This window comes from Manacus vitellinus, unplaced genomic scaffold (assembly GCF_001715985.3).
Source record: "Manacus vitellinus isolate BGI_N305 unplaced genomic scaffold, ASM171598v3 scaffold_21_pilon, whole genome shotgun sequence".
In the NCBI taxonomy this organism is placed as follows: domain Eukaryota; kingdom Metazoa; phylum Chordata; class Aves; order Passeriformes; family Pipridae; genus Manacus; species Manacus vitellinus.
In genome coordinates, this window is record NW_021939546.1 from 8165998 (window position 1) to 8186278 (window position 20281).

The following is a 20281-nucleotide window of genomic DNA, read 5'->3' on the forward strand; positions in this document are numbered from 1 at the left end:
GGCACCAAAGTTTCATGCTACATTCTACACCACTTTCCCCCCAGATGCAGAGGTCTCTTCATCCAGGACTGGGGGATAAAAGAACTGCGGTTCTACAGATCCAACAAAGCAATCTCTCCGATTAAGTGCTTTGGGAACTAAGCACAGGGCAGCACGACGCATCCCGCAGCAGCCAGGAGTAAAACAAAGTCAAAGCCAGGCAGAATGAAAAAGGCTCATGTCTCAGGCTCCCCCCTTGAAGCTTTGTAAGTCTCTTCTGCATTCAGAGGGACTCAAAGCAACCTCAGGAATAGGTTTGAGTCTGGCTCTGTGCAGAAGCTCACTGAGAACAGAGCCTGCGCAGAGGAATAATGACTGGCTTATGTTCTTTCCAGGCAATGGAGGAAGAGTGCAGGAAGATGCATTTGATGACTTCTCTAACCCAAATTCAGAGGTGAGCCCCTAAAATGAAAGAGTTTCTTCATGCACTATTTAGTTTAAAAAAAAATATTTTACTTTCAGTAACGATATAATTTATTTTTAAAAGTAAATTAATCCACCTTTCTTTAATTATGTGATGGTTCTGGCAAAGAGAAGCAGCAGGTACAGTTGGTGAAGTATTTTCATTTGAGCTGAATTTCACACAGTTCCATGCAGATACAGTGCCAGAAACTTCTTGAATGTGTCTGGCTGAAAGCCATGAATTCCAACGGGCTTCTGCAGAGAAAAAGACACGGATGCTCAGTTTGCAGTGAAGTGATTAATGTAGACAAACAACGGCTTTAAACATGCTTGAATAAGACTTTCAGGCGTGGTAGCTTCTAAATTGTGCTCTCTTCCCCAGAGGGGTTTGTGTGGGGGTACTTCCACTGGTGTCAATCTCAGAGAGCCGAATCCCTCTGACCATCAGTGAGATGCCCTCCCAGTATAACCAGTGCTGACAGCCCCGTGCTCTGTTTACAGCAAGGCTGACAGCAGCATGTAAGCACTTCCTTCAGCAGAGCTGGTTTTAAACAAGCATATTATGAGATGGTGGATTACAGACAGGGATATCTGTACACAGGAGTTCATATTAAGCTTGGCATGTGGCACATCAGCACTACAAACACTCAGGAACCGTTCCCCTCAGGAACACCTGCTTAGGGAACAACTAGGCCAGTGCCCACGTCAGGTCCCTTCAGCTGGTTTAAAACCTGCTGCAGCTCTGCACCAGCTCTCAAACCTCCTGCCAAGGTGAAAGGGCAGGATTTCCAGGACCATTTCCAAAGGTTTGCTTACCACTACAACTCTCTTCTTGATTTTTGGAACACACTGGGCTGTTTCATACAGTTTCTGATCGGAGTCAATCCACACTAGATTTTTTATGCCATCGTTAGAGACAAGGTCTGTTGTATTTAACTGGAACACCATGAACTGGAAGAGCTGGCCATCTGTGCCAATGCTTTGCACCACTATTGGCTGCTCCAAAACCTTGGGATCATTCTAGGAAAAGAAGAGGGGGTGGGGGAGAATGTTTTAAAAGCCAGTTACTACAGAAATTGTATGAGTACTTGCTGATTCTGCATCTTAGAGTTGGTTTAAAGCCAAGATTTTAATAAATGTATTGTTACCTTGCCCAGAAAATTACTCTAGTCAAACAAGTTTTGAATGTAGATTTTGTATTTTAATTAAAATTCCTCCTTCAGCCAGCAATGAAGTGTCAATTTAAATACTGAGCTGTGGGATGGGTCAGAGTTTTACAGCTGAACTTACTCCCTGGTTCCTGCCCATTACCACCCCAGTGCGTGTTACATCACGAACACACTTGTTGCTGAGCGGAGGATTTCTGGATCAGGAGACATCAGTAACCTGAAGGTTGGGGTTAGACCTTTGGATGGGGAAGTCTGGATGTGAGAAGTACTGTAGCATGCCACGGCAAGGGAATTTCAGGACTCCCTCCACTTGCTGCAGCACTAGAGGGAGAACAAAGGCCCAGCAGCAGCCTGCCATACATACCCCATACAGCGCCTTGGCCTTGGCCAGCGCGTTGCCAAAAGCAAACATCAGCATTTTAGCACGGAGCTGTTCTGGTCTGAACCTGTCAGGGCAAATGACGGCTGACTCCAGGAAGAACAGAGTGTGAGGATGAGAGTAGGGATAACCATCTCTGAAACCTAAACAGCAGATAGTCATGTCAGAAATCGCTCAGTAAGACACTACACAACCGATGTTCTCTCCCTTTATCTTCAGGAACTGTTAAAGCAATTTGCTGGGGTTTAAGTTCTTCTCCATTGTCCTGCTTAGTCCACAGGTCTGGAGCGCTTGCACTGCACTCCTTTACCCAGCTCCTCTGTCCCCTCATTCCCACACATTCCCCCTCTCAGCTGCCTCACAGAAGGACAAGGGCTCTAGGCTAACCCAAACACTGACAATATTATTATCAACAGCTGGATTTACCTGTGTCATTGAGCTCTTTGTAGACATTCACCTCCTGAAGGTCAATTGTAGGCAAGATGGGATGGAAGGTCTCCAGAACATGTTCTTTGGTGGCTAGGATCTCCTCCTTGGAGGCTACTGGTGGTATTGGGGCCATAGAGTTCATGAGTATTCCATTCAGGCCACGGATCTGAAGGAGAACGGATTCTGGGGAGGGAAATTAGACTACATTCAAACACTGGTGAAATCAGATTAGGGAAAGATGTACATTTCCTTTTACAAGTCTGTTCTGCAAGGCTCACTCTCTGCCCCTCACCTCCAAACCCATCTTTAGTAGCCCAGCTGTAGGTTATTCTCCTAATATACCAATGCTAATTGTTGGTATTAAGTTCTTAACTAAACATACTTAGAAAAACAACAGAGAGAGACACAAACACACAATCAGGTCCAAGGCCTTGGTTCTCTTCTCCCACCATACTGTCAATATTGTCTAACACATAGTAATGTCCTCAGGGAGAATATCCTGCCATCATCCAAGGCTGCCCATGCTGACAGCACTTTTCAAAACGGGAAGAATTACCTGCAGGGTTCCAGAAATTGTTTAACTTGCTCCAAGTCCTCATCCTTAAAGCCAGCAGCATTTTTACCCCTCTAATCTTAAAGAGCTAAATGCTTCCACCATGGCAGCAACTAACCTCTTTCCCATGTTGCTGCTATCCTGTAGTTTCTAGCCAACATCCTTTTACTCAGAGCAGGATACTTCCTAGACATTAACCGGCATAAATGTATCAAGTCTTCAAACAGCACTGGGCTTTAAAAGGAGAAAAAAACTGTTATATAAAAATGGGATCATAAGGGCAGGCAAACGTTTCTGGGGCACAAATGATGTAAAATTACTGTATGTAAAACATATCACAGCAGAGATTGCAGATTAATATCACACACACCAATCCTGTTCCAAGTTGGCAGAGGTAATGCTTACAATTATTATTTTAAAAACTGATATTCTGCATCAGCTAGAAGTAGATCTCAAGGTGAAACAGAGACCTTGGCTTGAAAGCAGCTTTAATGTAGCAGAGCATTTATGTCAGTGCTACTGTCAACATCAAAATTGCGTTTCATTGGTCGTTTTGGTTGTTGCCTTGTTTTAAAGATGACAACTTCACACAGCAAGTCAGTCTCTCAACAGTAGACTTGTGTTTGAATTTTCCTTGTAGTGTTAAAAACTGTCCCTACAGCTGCAGACTCACCAGAAACGTTCCCTCTTGGGAGCAACCTCTCTGGTGTCCCAGAACCGCGCGTGTGAGATCGCATCCTTCACCCGCTCCTCATGCTCCTGCAGCCCGTGGGCCGGGTTGTCCAGGATGCTCTGCACGGATGGAGGCAAACCTTCCACCAGCTTCGTCTTGGTGAGCCACTGCGCCTGCCGCACCCCTGCAAACACAACCCAACGTGGTATGTCACAGGTGACAGGGATGATCCAACCCAAACCATTCTGTGATTCTGCACTATGTTACCGAGGCTGCCAGGCAGCTCATGAGGCTGGGCAGGCTCTTCACGGCCCGTGTTCTGTTTACACTCTGTGTGAGGAGAAGCCTTGGCAGGCAGAGCAGGGTGAGTGCTGGTGGAGGGGGCAGCGCTGGGGGCAGAGCGGGTGTGTGGTACCTTCCAGCATTCGGACACCCTGGTGGCAGATGTAGCACCCCCGCTCCTTGTACAGCGGCATCTCCTCGTGGCGCGGCCCCGGCGAGTGCCAGGGGTCGTGCCAGCCGCGGTCCCAGGGCGGGAAGCGCGGCCAGGCCAGGCCGGGTATGTGGTGCTGCCGTCCCGCGCACGTGATGGTGTCCAGCTCCACCTGCTTCCGAACCGGCCGCCGCTCCACCATCCGCCGCCAGCACCTCCGGCGAGGCCCGCGCGTGGTCCAGGCGTGCGCGGCAGCGGCCCGCGGTGGCGGGGCCGCCCCGCGCGGGTGAGGATGCGCGGGTGAGGCCCGCGCCGCCGCCCCCGCCCGCCTCAGCGCCACCGGCCCGCCGCCATCGCCACTGCCATCCTCCTCCTCCTCCCTCCGCCGCCTCAGCGCCCGCCCGCCGCCATCTTGGAGAGGGACCGTCCCCCATCGCCTCCCCCGGTGACTGACGGCGGCGGCGGCCAATGGCGGGCGGGCGCGCCCCGCCGTAAGGGAGAGTCGGCAAATTGCCTGGCGGGGAGGGTGGGTGTCGTGTGGGTAACTGGGGGGAGGCGGGCGGGAGAGGAGAGGCGGCTCCTCGCCCGCGGGGCGGGGGGGCACTTGAGAGACCGTGCCTGGGTGGGAGGTGCCGGGGCTGTGCTGTGCCCCCGGGGCGGTGTGTGCGATCCCCCCGGGGCGGTGTGTCCCAGGCCCCGGGTCCGCACAGTAAGTGCTCGAAACTCTGTAAATCTGCCCATCCTGGAGCCTTGAGGGTTCCGGGTTCACCCACGGCCGGGTCGGGGTTACCCCTCGTTCATAGCCCATGTGTGCTCGGGGTCCCCAGCGGGCGCTGTGGGCAGCTGGACCAGTCGCCTTTGGTTCTCTCTTCTCCCTCCATATCCTTAAAATAAGTGTATTCGTGTTGCGGGGGGTGAAGGTTAATTAATTGACCTTGACAGCGAAGCTGCTCGAAGTGCTAAATGTTCCCTTGCTTCGGCTTGGTCACCCGTGGCTTCAAAATTTCCTGTGGACCCCCTTGCGTTCAAAGGATACGGACACAAATGCATTGGGAGCAGCGTTAACCCAGCCAGTGTGTAAAAATAGCAGGGTCCCTGCGAGGTCTGCAGTGCGATTTTGGCTTGAGGAGTGTTTGATGTGTACAGCTCGCTTGGAAGCACCGGGAGCAAGGGATAAAATCTCCCTTCCTGTGCTTCCTGCCCTTCCCTATGTGTCTACATTTAAAGGCAGACTCAATGCCCATAACCAAAGAGTTTGTTTTCCTGAGACTTTGCCCCATTTGCCTCAAGTCCCTTGGCTCTAAACCCGACTTTCAGCTCACTGCCCTTCCCCCTCTTCCAAAGCTGCACAACTCAGGCCACATCTGGTGGTTGGGTTTGTTACCCATTGTCTTGGTGGTTGGGTTTGTCACCCGTTTTCCTGGACTCAGCTGCAGATTTTTAAGATGTTTCTGTTCCAGGTGACCAAGCTGCTCTTTTGTAGGAAATCACCCCGGCAGAGCAAGCAGGATTAAAGAGCGTGGCTTTGGCTGGGCAGCCAGGCTGGGGAGGTGGGCCTGAGGCTGGACTAAGGGTCTGGGCTGCTGGCTGTGATGTCTGGCATTCCTGCACTGGACAGTGCAAAAGCAGTGAGCACTCAAAAAAAATGGGGTGTTTCAGGCACAGATCAGCTCCAGGTTTTCAGTTTTCCCTGAGATACACATGCACAATACTCAAGAGGGATTTTGTCAGTCCTTCTCCAAAAATGCCTGGCTGGTGAGCACATGCCGCTCTTTGTCATGCTGGTTTTGGTGCAGGACTTGTGTTTTGCAGGCAATGAGTGGCAGTGAGCAGGACTGGCTGGCTCTCAGACCCCGGGAACCTTCTCCATCCCAGTGCTGCGGCGGCGGCTGCAAACCCTGCATCTATGACGTGTACGAGAAGGAGCTTGCACAATGGGAGAGGGCCAAGGCAAAGCAAGACAAAAGCCTTCTCACAGAAAAGAGGGAGCAGGTCGATCTACCTCCATCACATCCTGGAGCCTGTGCTTTGATGGTGCTTGTTAGGGTCTGAGGTTGTGGTGATGGGCGAGGGATGCAGCAGTAGGTTCAAGTGGTGCCTTAAGAGATGGCTGTAAATGCAATTCCCCAAACTCTGCTTCACCCTCCCCCTTGGCTGCTCTCTCCCTGCTGTAATGTGATTTTCCAAGTGTCAAGTTCTCCCTGGTGTCGCATTACAGCCCTGAATCTGCAGCTCTCCTCTCAGAGTTTCCTCGGAGAAGCTCTGTTTTCCCCACCTTTTTCATCTTCTCCTGATTTTTAGGCTCATATTTTGAGGCTGAAAAAAGCTGTATTGTGTGTGGTGGAGCAGTTGTCTTCAGAGTGTAATTTGAAGCTTGTCAGTGCCCTTTTACATAAGATTAACTATGCTGGGTCAAGCAAAAAAGATCAGCTGAAACAACTGATAGTATTTCCTGTTTGCTGTGGCCATCAGTAGGTTGCAAAGTTGCCCCCAAAGCGGTGCTTGGCGCTTTTAGCAGAATTATTTCTGTTTGTTTTTAGACATGGGAGAATGATTGCAGTGAGTCATAATAGGATGACCTTGCTGTAAGGTGTAAAAAAAATATAATTTAAAAAGAAGGTGGTGGTGGTGGGGAAATGCAAGATCCCAAAGTGCACACTGCAGAACATGATAATGAATCAGCAGAGAGCTGGAATTTGCGCCGGGCCCCAGCGTTTAATACATGTCCTGAGTATCTCGGCTGCTAGATTAGCATGCACGTTTGCTTCCAGAGAAGAATGAAATCATAAAAGACACCATCTAACCAAGTAATTATTTATTGTTGTTCTTGCAGAGCAGTAATTCAGTGCTGAATCCAGATACATTCACTGCATTCAGCGTGAGCTCGGTGGAGCAGCTGACAGAGGACACCTACCAGTACAAATTTGAATTACCGGGAAACAGCAGCTTGCAATTGAGTTTAGGACAACATATCGTGTTAAGGTATTGTTCTCTGTGCTAGTTAAACAGTCTGCATTATGTAACCTAATATGTAGGGGTTTGTCAATAGACAAAGGCTTCATAGCAGGCAAATCGTGATTTCTGTACCTCCACAACGACACAGATGAAAAGAGCTCGTGAGCTCGCTGGCTCCACTAATTCCATGGTAAAAGCCATTCCAAAGCTGTAGTTTTCTTCAGCATTATCGTTGCATCGGTGGGTCAGAAAGAACTAGGTGTGATTAAGAAAATCCATTTGCAGAAAGAAAGACTCAAAGAATAGATGTTACAACAGATGATTTACTCTAGCGTGTTGGAATGAAGACAATGAGCTGCACTTTCCCAAGAGCTCTGCACTTCAGCACCCAGGGTGTAATCCCAGTGCCCAGGCATTGCCTGACTGACTTTGAGCAAAACAACCCTCCTGTGTACTTTATTGCTTGCCGGAAAGGGGCCACTTGGGGAAGGTTTCTGTTTCTCAGCCATCTGTGGTGATCATTGCCAGATAGGAAAAGTCCTGTTACGATGCCATTGATCTGCCTCTGTTGACGTTACTAGTAGGTTAAGAGCTGATGTGTGCAGCTGGTTTCTGCTGCCAGCACATGCTCCTCCTTCCAGCCCTGTCTCATCAGGCAGCAGAGAAAAAGGTTTGGTCACTTCAATCAATTCTCGTGGTCAGTAGTAAAGAGCAGGGTGGATATATTCTATAAGACTTACAGGAAAATACAGTCTATATTGACAAGACCTCAGGTCAAGGCTGTGCCCTGGTTTTTGTTATTTAATTACCAGATGCTGACTGGACACAGAAAGTGACCCCAGCTCAAAAGGAACAGCAGACTCAAGCATGGAAGTGTTTTCTCCCCCCTTTGCCGCTCTTGCACATTCAGCCATTTCTCACAAAGCCGCTCAAACACCCTTCCAGGGGTGTGTCCCAGAGCTGGATGTGGTACAGTTGGGGCCACCACCGGGAAAACAAAAGGTGCCTTTAAGCCACTATGTTCCCCCTGGATTTTTACCTGTGGAAGGGAAGTGTTTTGCATCTGTGCACAGGCTGAGCCACTGGAAAGAGGACCTGCTGCCTGCCCTGTCTCCCCAGAGAGCTGCAGGAGTTTGGTAATCCCCGATGGCCCAAGTCACAGTGGGTTCCTCTTTATCTTCTCAGGGGAGTGGTGAATGGTTTGGAGGTCCAGCGAGCCTATACTCCGATCAGCCCTGGGAATGCAGAAGGTTATTTTGAAGTTCTAATTAAAGTAAGTAAGCCCGGACAATATGGAGTAGAGTCTAAGGTGCTGGGGACTGTGTTTTCTTTAGGAACCAAGCACACTGGCAGCACTTGGAGTGAGACTCTCAAATCCCTCATGCACTGTTTCTGTCTTGTTTTGAAATGGTTGTGCTTTGTTGATAAGAATTGCAGTTTTTCCCACAAAACTGAAAGCAGAGAAAGGTGACACACAAACAAGGGCTTTGCAGCAGAAGCCCTGTTGAGCACTTGGGAGAACCTCTTGGGTGCCTAGCAGTCAACAAGGTGGAAAGAGGTGCCCATTCTTCTTCTCTCGTATAATTTTGCCTTTTCAGTCTGTCTTTGAAATCACACCCAGTTGTCAGCCCAGTTGAACCACTGACTTTGGGAAGTGTTTGCCCAGCCCTTATCCTTCCCACTGTATTTGACTCCAAGAACACACCACAGAAAAAAATGTCAGTTTGGTTAAAAATGTAGACAGACAGTGGAACAGGGAGCAGCTGTTCCTGGTGTGTGGGCAGGGCTCTAGAGCTGCAGTGTGAGAGGGTCTCCATGGGCAGAAAGGTGTCCCATGGACACAGGCTGCATCTATCAGGGTGGATGGGATGGCAGAGCCCTGACTGGGACAAGTGTCTTGGCCCTTCTGGAGGTTACCACAAAGTGTTGCTTGAGTTCAAAATTATTTTATAGGAGGTTTGAATAAAGCCTGCAGGGCCCTCATATATTACGACTTTGTGTGGCAAATATCGACTGGAAGAACATTTTTCCAATACTGCATTTGTATGTCACTAGTGATTCCTCAGGGCAGACACAGACTTCAGTACAGGTGTGAAATTCAGAGAGCTGGGTATCCCAGGTGGCTTGCAGAGGGTGACCGCTTGCCCTCTGCCTGTCTTCCAGGATTTCATGTTTTTGGGGTTTATTATGCATTGTACATTGAAATACAAACCTTGGCCTTTAGAGAAGTGAACAGCTTCTGTAGGACACCTATGGGAGGGTCATTTCCCCATTCTTGTGGCAACTGGTGAGTGGTAGGGGAGAGAAGTATTACATTTGAGTTGCATTAATAGGATACATTCACAGGATGACTGTGAAATTTCATGTATAGCGGCTCATTACTCACAGGTTTTGCATTTCAATAATAATAGTAATGATTGTAATGATACCTTTCCTTTATATAGAACCTTTCATCCCAAAAGGAGCTATAGTTATTCTCGGGCAGTGACAAAAGAGGTTGGTAACACCCAGTGTAAAGCAGCCGTTTTTATAACTCACTCTGTAGGTTGTGGTATATTTCACACTATTCAGGCAATTTTGGAAAGTACTATATTATTATTATTATTACTATGCAATCCAAGCACTGTTCAAACACTTCTCTCTCCTGTTATTATAGCACTGCATTTGTGATACTACAGTTAAGAGTGAGGGAGTTGCCATTTACAGAGCATAACCCTCTTTTTGAGTGATTTTATAATGTTAGGGTTTCTCTCCATGTAAAACTGGGTGTAGAAGTTTTCCCTCAGGAGATAATTATTTTTTTTCTTTTTATTTAGAAAAATTGGGTTTTAAACCCACTCAATCACTTCTCACTTCAATTTTTTTGGAAATAATTTTGGTGAAAGGAGGATTGTTTTAGTTTCCATTACCCCGGTCCTTTGGGAATAGGCAGTAACTGGGACTGACTTTTCTACCCTTGCCTTGAGTTTCCATATGTATTTGAAGAAGGGAGGTATAAAACATGCTCCTTTGATGCAACTGCACACTCCTTGTGTGAGACTTAGCGCCTGCCCAGAGCCCTCTGAACATAAAATGTTTCTGACGGTAACTCAGAGCCTGGGTGTGTATTTGATTTGCCTTTGGACTGTAGCAACTGGTGCTAATAGTTCTTCAGGTTTAAGTGAGGTGTTAGGAGGGGAGGAGCGTCTCTGTTCTTTATTACCTAACACTGCTTTGCAAGCACAAGCACATGCTCACTCTTTCTGAGCTGCTTTGTGGTTCACCAATTTTGTTTGCCTGCAGTGCAGCTTGGTGGCCAGCCAAGGCACTGGGGTGTGGAGCTGGGCGTCTCTCCAGTTTGTGTGCAGAAAATACCCCAAAATACGCTGCTTTTGTGTAGGCTGGAGTTGTCAAAGGCTTATATCAAATCCCATCTTTTGACCTTCGGTCGTGTTGCCCTTCCCCAGGCTTATCTGTGGCATCACCTCTGCACCAGACCGCTTGTGAGCCGCAGCTCTTGGGCTTTCCTGCTCTTGCTGTTTGGACCAGTCCTTGTTTTCCGGCCACATCCCGGACCGTGGCCGCTCTTTTGCTCACATTTGTTCTATTTAATCATAAAGTGGTCATACATACGGGGCATGGATGTACATATGGCAAATAGCAACAGGTTGCCTTGGATGAGCCCTTTATTTTCCAGCCTCTCCTCCCTGCTCTGTTTCTAGCAAGCACCAACCCTTTCTCATCAGTCGGGATTGAGATCAGCATTCCTGCAGGCAACAGCCTGGATAATATTGTTTGTGCCTGGTAGAAAGTAAGGCAGGTTTTTTTGCTAATATTTTTCTTCCATGAGGCCAACATTAACATATTCTTTTGAAAATGTGGAGGCATCCCTTAGCATCCAGATGATCTGTTCTGAAAACAAGGGTTTTACAAATTAGAAACCTGGCTTTGGGTCACTAATTATATCAGCACAGCATCTGAGAGACTGAAATAAAGCAAGAGCTATGCAGTGTTTATATAACTAACAGTACCCAGAGGGCATTTCCAGACCCCAAACCCTGGGATTTGGAGAACACTTGAAGGCCTGGACTGTGCTTTGCATTCAAGACACTCTTCTCTGTGTGCTTTGTAAGCAAGAACTCTGATAAGCTTTTTCCAGTTTTGGAAATTCAGACTGCATGAGAGGGGGTTGTGTTTACATTATAGTCAGGCTGGAGTGGATCCAATATGATTTAATTTAAATGTCTTTGTTTTGGGTATAACTCTGAGTTATTTTTTAAACAGAAAAATCTTTCTTTTTAAACACACAAAATGTTTTTTTGTCCCCTTTTTGTTTGAACGTAGATAACTTTATAATTGACTTTAAGCTGGGAAACTTTCCAACTGAGTATAATTATTCTTTTCTTTTGTGCAATGTTTTTTATTAGTGCTATGAAGCTGGGCTGATGTCACAATACATAAAAACGTGGAAAAAAGGAGACATGGTCTTTTGGCGTGGGCCGTTTGGAGGGTTCCCATATCAACCTAATAAGGTTAGTTCCCTAAGAGACATAGGATGCTTCACCTTGTGGCAGCCAGCTTTGTTCAATACTCTAAAGGGAAGACATCAATTTGATTGCTGTTTTCATTATTATTTTAGGGACTTCCTGGGTTACTGTACAGTGCTACAGCATTAGCAGTCAGTTGGAGCACGTACGCCTTATTGAACTGCAGAATATTTAAGGAGGAAGAGGAGAGGGAGGTAGATGGGAGGCTGGAAAATATTATCAAGCCTCTGTGTTCATCATTTGCATTAGAAGTTCCTGACGTGCTTGACAAAGGGAACTTACTTTCCACCAGCAATGACTGTTTTTGCCTGGTTTGACCCACATCGCTATTTTGTCACTGAGCACAAGAGAAGGGAAGGTGTTAATCTTCTTCTCTCTTGGGTGAGCAAAGGGGAGGTGTTAATCTTCTTCTCTCTCTCGGGTATTCCCTGAACTGCAGCAGCTCCAGTGAGGTGTCAGGTCACTCAGCCACTCCACAAACGCTGATCCCACCTGCTGATACCAGGCTGGCTGCAAAGAAAGGCAGATCCTGTTTCAGGGGGAGACTTCTCACACATACTAATGTGGTTACTTAATTCTGACCTTTCAAATGAGGAGCAAAACTGAAACACTGGTCATTAAGATCCCAAAGCCTTATGGGTTTTTTGGCTTCCTTTCCCCACCCCCACCCCCCCACCCCAACAAAAGTAAGGCTGTAAAATCTGAGTAGCTGAGCTCTATGCATATCAATTGTGTCCTGCTTCCTGAAATACTCTCCTTGCTGGTTTAGGTCACTGTTCCCTTCTCTTTTTAAAAGCTTCCAGATAATCATTTGGGACAGAACATAGCAATCTTGCCTAGAAGTGGTCTTCTGTGCAGGACCAGGAGTTGGACTTTGAGGATCCTGGTGGGTCCCTTCCAACTTAGCATATTCTGTGATGCTGTGTGATCTGTGTACATGCAGTTTGCAAAGCACCTGAGCAATCTTTAAAACAACTTGCTGTGAAAAACTGTTTATTATTTAGGAATTATAACACAGGTTCTGAGTATTAGTTTTATAGTAAAATTTTTGTTTTTCTGTACCTGCTGCCAGTAGAACAGGACTCCAATTCAGGCAGATCGGATCAATTCACAATAAAATGCCAAGTCAAAACAGAGCACAAGCAGCCTCTGAGGGGTTTAGGTCCCAGTTCTAGCACTGGTGCACACTGGCTGGCAGCTTGGGAAAGTGCTGGGAACCTTCTTTCCTGCTATACACAACACCTTACTGCCTGAACATCCCTATTCCAAGTAGAGTGAATGTTCCCCCTTGGAGATGGAAAGCTCTATGTGCTGCTGGTAGCTCTGAGAAAATTGAGATAATGCACCAGGAAGACATGTGGATCAGGATGGAGAAGAACCTGTTTCTTCCAGAGGTCCTTCAGGATTGTACTTTGCAGCATCCAAGACAAACACAGGGAACATTTCCAGTGGGAGAAAACACACAGTGGGTCAGCAGAGTGTACTGCAGAATTGAAACTGAAACAGAAGTTGTTTGAAATCAAGGCTAGAGTTAGGATAAATTATTATATTTGGGTAAAATCCAGCTTCACTAAATTTGAGATATAAACCCTGGAAGTGCTATCTGTAATCCTTTGCAGAAAAATACATTCTGAGATTTGAATTTACCAGTGCATGACCTTCTGATGTGTTGTCTCTCAAGGGACCCTTTACCAGCATGGCAGCAAGGAGGACCTGACCATAAGCACATCGATTTCCAGCCACCACAGCTCATTCCAAATTCTCTGTTCTGTTGTTAGTATGGAGAACTCCTCATGCTGGCTTCTGGCACCGGCCTTGCACCAATGCTTCCCATCCTCCAGTCCATAACAGATAATGAAGAGGATGAAACCTTTGTAACTCTTGTTGGCTGCTTCCCTACTTTTGACAAAATTTATTTGAAACCTCTTCTGCAGGATTTGGCTCGATACTGGAACATCAGAATATTTTATATCCTAAGCCAGGTAAATAAATGGGCATGAAGCACATTCCTGTGAGGGTTCTGTGTGCTGGGTGAGCCTCTGCCTCCTCCACTTCTCTGTGAGCCCGATCTTAATTCTTTCTAAGTCAACCAGGCTACTTTGTGATCTGGTGGCTGCTGTGGTTAAACCTGCTACGCGTGTTTACAGTGTTACTAGTCTGGAGAATTTCAGGGAGGTGGCCATCACTGCTTGTCCCTCTCTTGGGAGCTATTCTGTTGTTTTGCTGTTTTATAGTCACTGTTGATTATTCCCCCCACTTCAAACAGTTGTTGCTGCACCTAAACAGCAAATAAACTATTTTTTTCTTTCCTAATACCAGTGCCTTAATCCGTCCTTATCTTCCATTCATTGCTTATGACCAGAGCTCTCTTTTTCTGGTATGCTACCACCAACTTCCCAGCAATTATTTTTTCTTGCTGACCCATTTTTAAACTTCTAAAAGTTGTTTACCCTCTGTAAAATTACTTTTCTGCCGCGTTCATGGGATGAGGGCATACCTCTCAGTGGTCTTACGTTTTGAGCAGTCTTTTCATTTCCATTTGGTCCCAAAGTTGCCTGTGTTCTGCATGGATTTGATGGTTAAAAATTATTTCTGTCAGAAATAAGGATTCATTGCAGGGAGGATATAGAAAGAATTATTTATGCTAAGGGAATGAATCCCAGTGCATTTTTAGTTTCTCGGATGAATCATTTTTTGTATCTCTCACAGTGGAACTGCCTCTTACATTCTGTTCCACATGTGGCCTCGGCAAGTTGAGATTTGGTAGAGGGAAAAGTACTGGTGACTTGGACACCCCCTCAGCTGCTCTGTAGGAGCATAACCATAATTGTCTCTGGTGACACGGCTTAAATACCCTTTTCAGGGTATTTAAACTCTTGAGTGCTGTCTCGAGCATGTGGAGGTCTTGAAATTCAATCAGCAAAGGGCAAGAAACCCACCTGACCCCTGTCAACACTGTCTGCACTGTGTATGCATCTCTCCCTTTCTCCTCTTCTCTTAGCAGGCTTGTGGTTGTCCAAGACTGGCTCGTGCATCCTCCCTCTTGGGATTATATATCTGTCTGTGTCTGTATTTCACTCTGCTGCCTGTCACCACCACATCTGAGCACCTCCTGATTAATAGCAGTGGGGGAGTCCCCACTGGCTCTAATGCCACGGGACCTAAACACTTCTCATGGGATCAGAGCTGTGTTTGGAGCAGAGCTAGATTCTTTCAGTTTTGGTCAAGGGGGATGGGACTGAAAGAGACTTGGGAATGGGAGAGGCAATAGAGAGAAATAGACTTGGGATCTAGGATTTGGGAATAAGAAAGGTGCACTGGGAGGTGGTTCTCTAGGGAGAAGGTTCTGTAGCTTTTATTAGTGATAGTTACACTCTGGTTTTGTTCAGTCCAACCTGAGCAAGTGGCCAGGTCCCATGGCAGGGAGAGATTTCATCTGGGCTTTGGAAGATGAATGCAGCTCTCAGGAAGGGTCAGTGCTACCCACATAGTGTCACAAGGGTGAAAGGATCCTGTGCAGTACTCTGAGGGGAGGAGAGAGATTTGGCTGTAAGCAATCAGCTGTCCTTTTTAACATGACACACGGCAACCCTTTTGCCTTTTCAGGAAACTTCACTGGAAAAACTTCCTTGGAGCTATCAAGAAAACACATATACTGGTCGTCTCAATGAAGACTTGATGAAGACAATAATAAATTCCTGTCGAAGAAGGCCATTTGTATTAATCTGTGGCTCTTCTGCATTCAATGAAGATATGACTAGATACTTGAAAGCTGCAGGAATTGAAGAAAATTCCTGTTTTGTCTTTTAGCTGGATATTCCTGACCTGAGGAACCTTAGGCCGAGTCTTGGACGTCCTTGTTTCTCTGCAGACATTGCACAAAATGGGTCAGCTCAGTGGACTGAGTTCCTTGGACATACATCTTCATAGGCCTTTCGATCAACTATTTGTCTCCAGTATGAGTCTCACTATGGAGTGTTTTAAGGACTGCGTGCCATTCCAGAGTGGCTGCTACAAGGTGTGCCACCCACACCTGAGGGAACAGTGTGGTAATTTTAATGGAAATCTTCAAGCACAATTTTAAGAGAGAGATCTAAGGGGGTACTAAAACCATCTACATGCAGGTCTGCTCTAAAATGGGGACCAGGGACTTGCTTTGCAATCCATGTTATTCTGCAGTGGTATTGTGCCCTCTTAAGTGTCCAGAGGAGAGATTTAATCCTCAGGGAGAAGAGTGTCTGGCCAAGGGAACAGCAGAGCACTGGCCTGGCAGTCTGGAGTCTGTGGGCTTCATTGTGGTTGTGTCATGTGCTGGATGATGTCAGGCAAGTCACTTCAACCTCTCTGTGCCTCAGTTGCCCCATTATACACTAATACAGAGAAGGTGGCACTGATCTTCTCTGAAAACAACCTTTCCAACCATATATGGAAAAACTGTCCATAAGGGTGGATAGTGATGCCTAGTGAGGACTTAGCAGGCTGAGCTCCTGCCCTGACACAGCCTGCATTACCTACCCTGTCCTTAACCCTTGAAATGCTGCCTGGGAAGACAAAGAGTATGTCCTAAAACTGAGAGAACATAGCTGGGTTGTGGCTGCTATTTGTCAAGGAGGATGGGTGTTTGCTTTCCATGTCCCCTAAGTGTTGTATCATAGCCCTGGCTCATTAAATTGAACCTCTTTTCAAATAAACAGCTGTTTGTTTTTGTCACAGGACTCTCACAGGTGCCCAAGGGGGTTCCCTAAGCACACAGGAACACCCGTTGAGGAGTGAAAGCTTCAGGGGCTCTGCTGGGGTGCTCCCCTGTGGGGTAGAGAGCAGAGCCAAGGAGCTCCTTGGGGGATGGCAGCCTGGCACAGCCCCCAGTCTATGCACCTGGTCCCCCTCTCCTCTTTCAGTCCAAAATACTTCTGCTTTTCCTCCAAGGTATCTGCTGTCCACTCTTTTACCTTCTTAGACCACTGTGTTTACTATTAACACCGGGAAATACAACCTTTCTGCACACCTTTGTGTTTTTCTGTTCATTCCCAGTCCATGCTGTGTTGTGGTTGTGCCAGGTGATGTTGCATTATCATTCATGCCTCATTTTGTACCTGTGTCTAATACTACACCTTACACACAAAGGAGCTGTGTTTGTTACACAAAATAAGCAGCGTGCACTGAAGTGGTGGCTCTGATTCACACATTGGGAGGGAACGTAAGTTCCTCTTGCATTGCAGAGGTTTGTCTCCAGTTACCAAATGCCTGGAATTAATCAAGTGTAGCTTTTATGTGAACTTCCTTGGAGGAAGGGCTGAGCCAGAGAAGTTGTCCATGGTCGGTCCAAGACAAGCTCTCAGCTCCAATCCAAGCTGTGCTTCAGCCACTGTAAGTTACTGCATAGTGGAGATGCCTCTGCACAGCATGGGGCTGATAAAATAAGGAGATGCTTTCTCCAGTCGATTTCCCTACTTTGGGCTTGGCTGGGAAAATGGAAAAAATATTTTTGTCAGATATTAAGTATTCAAAAACCTTGCTTATATACTTCTTGCTTTAAATGTTTTATCTTTTTGTGATTTTGCTAAAAACCCACCCAGCCTTTTTTGCAAAGGCCCAAGGTAAAACTTGACGCTCGCTTTGGAAAAGCGACGGCTTTCTGCGAGAAAGCTGGGACTGTTCCTTTAAACACAACCCCAATATGTCTGGGTATTTCAGCACATATGGGCCACGATGGTTAAACCCTCCCCAGCTGGTCCGGCCGTTCTGCCGCGCCGCTCCCGTCTTTGTTCGTGGCTCCAAGGGAGGGTGGTGAGAGACGGAGCAAGCTGTGAGTGCTGCGGGATGCGATCCTGCAACGATCGCTGCGGCCGAGCGGGAGGAGGTGCTGCCTGTGCCGGAGGGGACAGGGGTCTTTGCGAGACATTCTCCATGGGGGACATGATGTCCTTGGAAGTAGGGACTTGAAGGAGCCTTTACACTGCCCCTAGGCACTTTTTTCTCTATTTTCTGCCCTTCTCTCCCTTCCCCCTCCTGCCTTTTGTTGTTTCTTGGGCTGGGAGTCCCCTGTCCCAACCATCCCCCATAGGGACAGCCCCTTTCAGACCTTGGCATGGACCCCTGCAAAGGCAGGGACACGGAGTGGAAAGGCTGTTGGGCAGGATTTTCCCTGCCAAGGGAAGATGACAGGTTTCCTTTCCTTTGGAGGCCTGGAACCATCCCGTGGTGGCAGTTTCATGGGGAAAGAGTGTTGATCTGTGACTGGGGGATCTGTGGAGCTTAAGGTGCGTGAGCTGCCTGCAGTGGTGGGTGGCCGATGCATGGCCAGGGCAGGGGCTCACATCCTGCCTCTCCTGCCAGGCAGGGGGATGCTGGTGGGATGCCCCTGGTCTTTGGCTGTGCTCCAGGAAGCCCCTGCTGCCCATGCAGTGCTGTGCTGAGAAGAGGGGCTTCACTTTGCTTCCTTTCTTCTTCCTCATGTGCAGCCTAAATACCCTCTTAATTTCATCTCATTATTTCCTGCCTAAATAATTCCTGTTTCTCCTGGGTACAATTTTTAAACCTTTGATCTTCTCTGAAGTCTCACAGTCCTGATCACGTCCTTTCTGTTTAAATGAATCAAATGCCTTTTTGACTCATGATTTATAAATTTGCCCACAGAGGAACAAAGGCAGCCCCAACATGGCACACCTCGAAATCACCCACCATGTCTCTGGTTGGAGCAAAGTACCCTTGGCTGACCTGGAGCACCTCCAGCCTGACCTCCAGTCCTGGCTCCTCTGTTTCCCTGCTGCCTCTCACTCTCCCCCTGCCTCCCACTCCTGCCTGGCTCTGAAGCTGACAAGCCGGTTGCCTGGGCTCAGGCCCAGCCTGGGAATGGCCATCTCCAGGTCAGGAGAAGGGTGAATGTGCCGGTGGTTGATGGATGCCGTCTCCTGGGAGGAGGGGCACAGCTGCTCTGCTGCACAGCCCTGACCCCTCATTGTCACCAATTTTCAGTGATACCATTTCCTGGGGTTATGGCCAGCTGGAGGGATGGAGAGAAGTAGCTCTGTAGGTACTGGTGTCCTGGACACTGGCTCCATGCTGGGATGTGCCTCGGTGCTGAGGCCAGTGGTGGAAAGGCTGGAGGGCAGTGGGTATTGCTGGAGATGAATGCAGTCAGGATGAACATGTTGCTCTGTAGTGCATGGTGGAGAAGTCAGGATGAATGTCTTGCTCTATAGTGCAGCAATGGAGAAGTCGGGGAGCACATTATCCCCGAGCCCAGGGGATCAGGGCTGGGAGGGCTGAGCACTCCTCCTGACTGAGCCAGGGTTGTGGCAATGGAAATATCGAGGAGGGGCCGTGGTGCCAGATCTCTCCTGCCTCTTTGCTGCATGGCCCCACACAATGGCCCCTTGTTTCACAAGGCACAGGGACAGACCTCCTCTCCAAGCCATTAGGGAAGCAGCTAATTAAGCTCTGCAGTGTCCGTAGGAGGTCAGTGGGATACGAGACAGTATCACATCATCTCCCAGAACCTGGACTGGAGCAAGAGCTTCACACAGTACCTGGGAACAGGGAGGGCTGCCCTGCACCTCCTCGTTCCAATGTACCCTTAGTCCTGGTGGGGTGAAGTGGTGCCCAGTGCCCCGGGACAGACACCCCAGGACATTCTCCACCTCAGCTGGGCTTAGGACAGAGGGCTCCTGGCTGGGATGCCCCAATGCTCGTGACTCCAGCGAGACCGGGCAGTGGAGAGAGAGCCTGTACAAATATTACTGTTGTTATTATTCCCCATAAATATATGCAGGCACTTAATGACCTTGGCATGGAGCATTTCCCGGGGATTCATGACCAGTTGGTGTTAATGGTCCTTAGCTGCACCTCAGGCCATCAGCTCCTCCCAGCCCATCATTAATCCACAGGAAATGTCTCAGCATCGATCCTCATTGCTTAATTAATAAATGCAACTTGTCTCCTGCCTGAGATTTAGAGATACTCACTACTTCTTTCCCTGCTGCTTTGAAGGTGACTTTTTTAGCACAGGTCCCTCATGCTGGGAGGTCCTTGTGGGATTTTGTTTCCTGGCATTCATCTGGGTGTGGGCTGTGGCAGCAGGAAAGTCCTTTCTCCAGGGTGGGAGGGAAGGAACTGAGCCACTGCTGGGTTTGGGGTTTCTCCAGCTAATGTGGCACAGCACAAGGAGCACATCTTTCCCACCAAATCCAAAGCCTTGATTACCTTCAGCCGAGTGCATCCAGAAGCCTGGGCGAGAAGGAGTGTGAGCCGGCATGGAAGAACGTGGCAATTCTCCAAGGCCTTAGCAGGTTCTATAATAATCGATGTTTTTTTGCCCATGAGTCACAATTCATCTCTAATCTTCCTCGGGGGAGGTGGGATTTGCTATCTTTAGTGCTCACGACTGCTGCTTTCCCGGGCTGAGCATCCCGCTGAGCCTGGACTCCTGCTGCAGGGATGCTGACCTGGCAGCCGGCGCGGAGACGTGGCCGTGTTTAAATCCCATTCCCTGTTTCTCTAGCCTTTACCACCAGCTGGCTTTGTGCAGTGGGTGCCGCAGTATAAATCATGTTAATTCCTGAGGTGCTTTTCCGCGGTAAGTCTGAAATTCCCATTTTGGTTCACTGGCTTGCCTGGCGAACTAAATTATTTTCATGGCCCCTTAAGGGCATATTGTCAGCCCAGACTTATTGCCGTTATACACCATATCTGAAACATTAATATCTCTTCTAAATATAGTGTAT

At 47.9% G+C, this 20281-nt stretch overlaps 2 protein-coding genes across 6 annotated transcripts; one reads left to right on the forward strand and one right to left on the reverse strand.

Annotated features, from left to right (window-relative positions):
• Window positions 1-470: 470 nt before the first annotated feature.
• On the reverse strand, window positions 471-4443 carry MRPL37 (mitochondrial ribosomal protein L37). The gene is given in 10 exon segments (XM_018072366.2): window positions 471-696; window positions 1258-1461; window positions 1975-2132; window positions 2416-2601; window positions 3090-3205; window positions 3645-3828; window positions 4060-4320; window positions 4323-4372; window positions 4374-4425; window positions 4428-4443. Coding segments are annotated over 10 exon segments (1305 nt in total). The 3' UTR covers window positions 471-618.
• Window positions 4429-16553, forward strand: LOC103758885 (NADH-cytochrome b5 reductase-like). Of its 5 annotated transcripts, none has more exons than XM_029959688.1 (7): window positions 4429-4568; window positions 5890-6111; window positions 6911-7059; window positions 8218-8305; window positions 11439-11543; window positions 13337-13540; window positions 15165-15517. In XM_029959688.1, the coding sequence occupies exons 2-7, from the start codon at window positions 5893-5895 to the stop codon at window positions 15366-15368; spliced, it is 969 nt and encodes a 322-aa protein (XP_029815548.1). In that variant the 5' UTR covers window positions 4429-4568; window positions 5890-5892; the 3' UTR covers window positions 15369-15517. The 5 variants fall into 5 exon arrangements, with proteins under 5 accessions (XP_029815548.1, XP_017927898.1, XP_017927896.1 ...); XM_018072409.2 differs by lacking the exon at window positions 4429-4568 and adding an exon at window positions 4701-4786; XM_018072407.2 differs by lacking the exon at window positions 4429-4568 and having other exon boundaries at window positions 4796-6111; window positions 15165-16552.
• Window positions 16554-20281: the final 3728 nt, after the last annotated feature.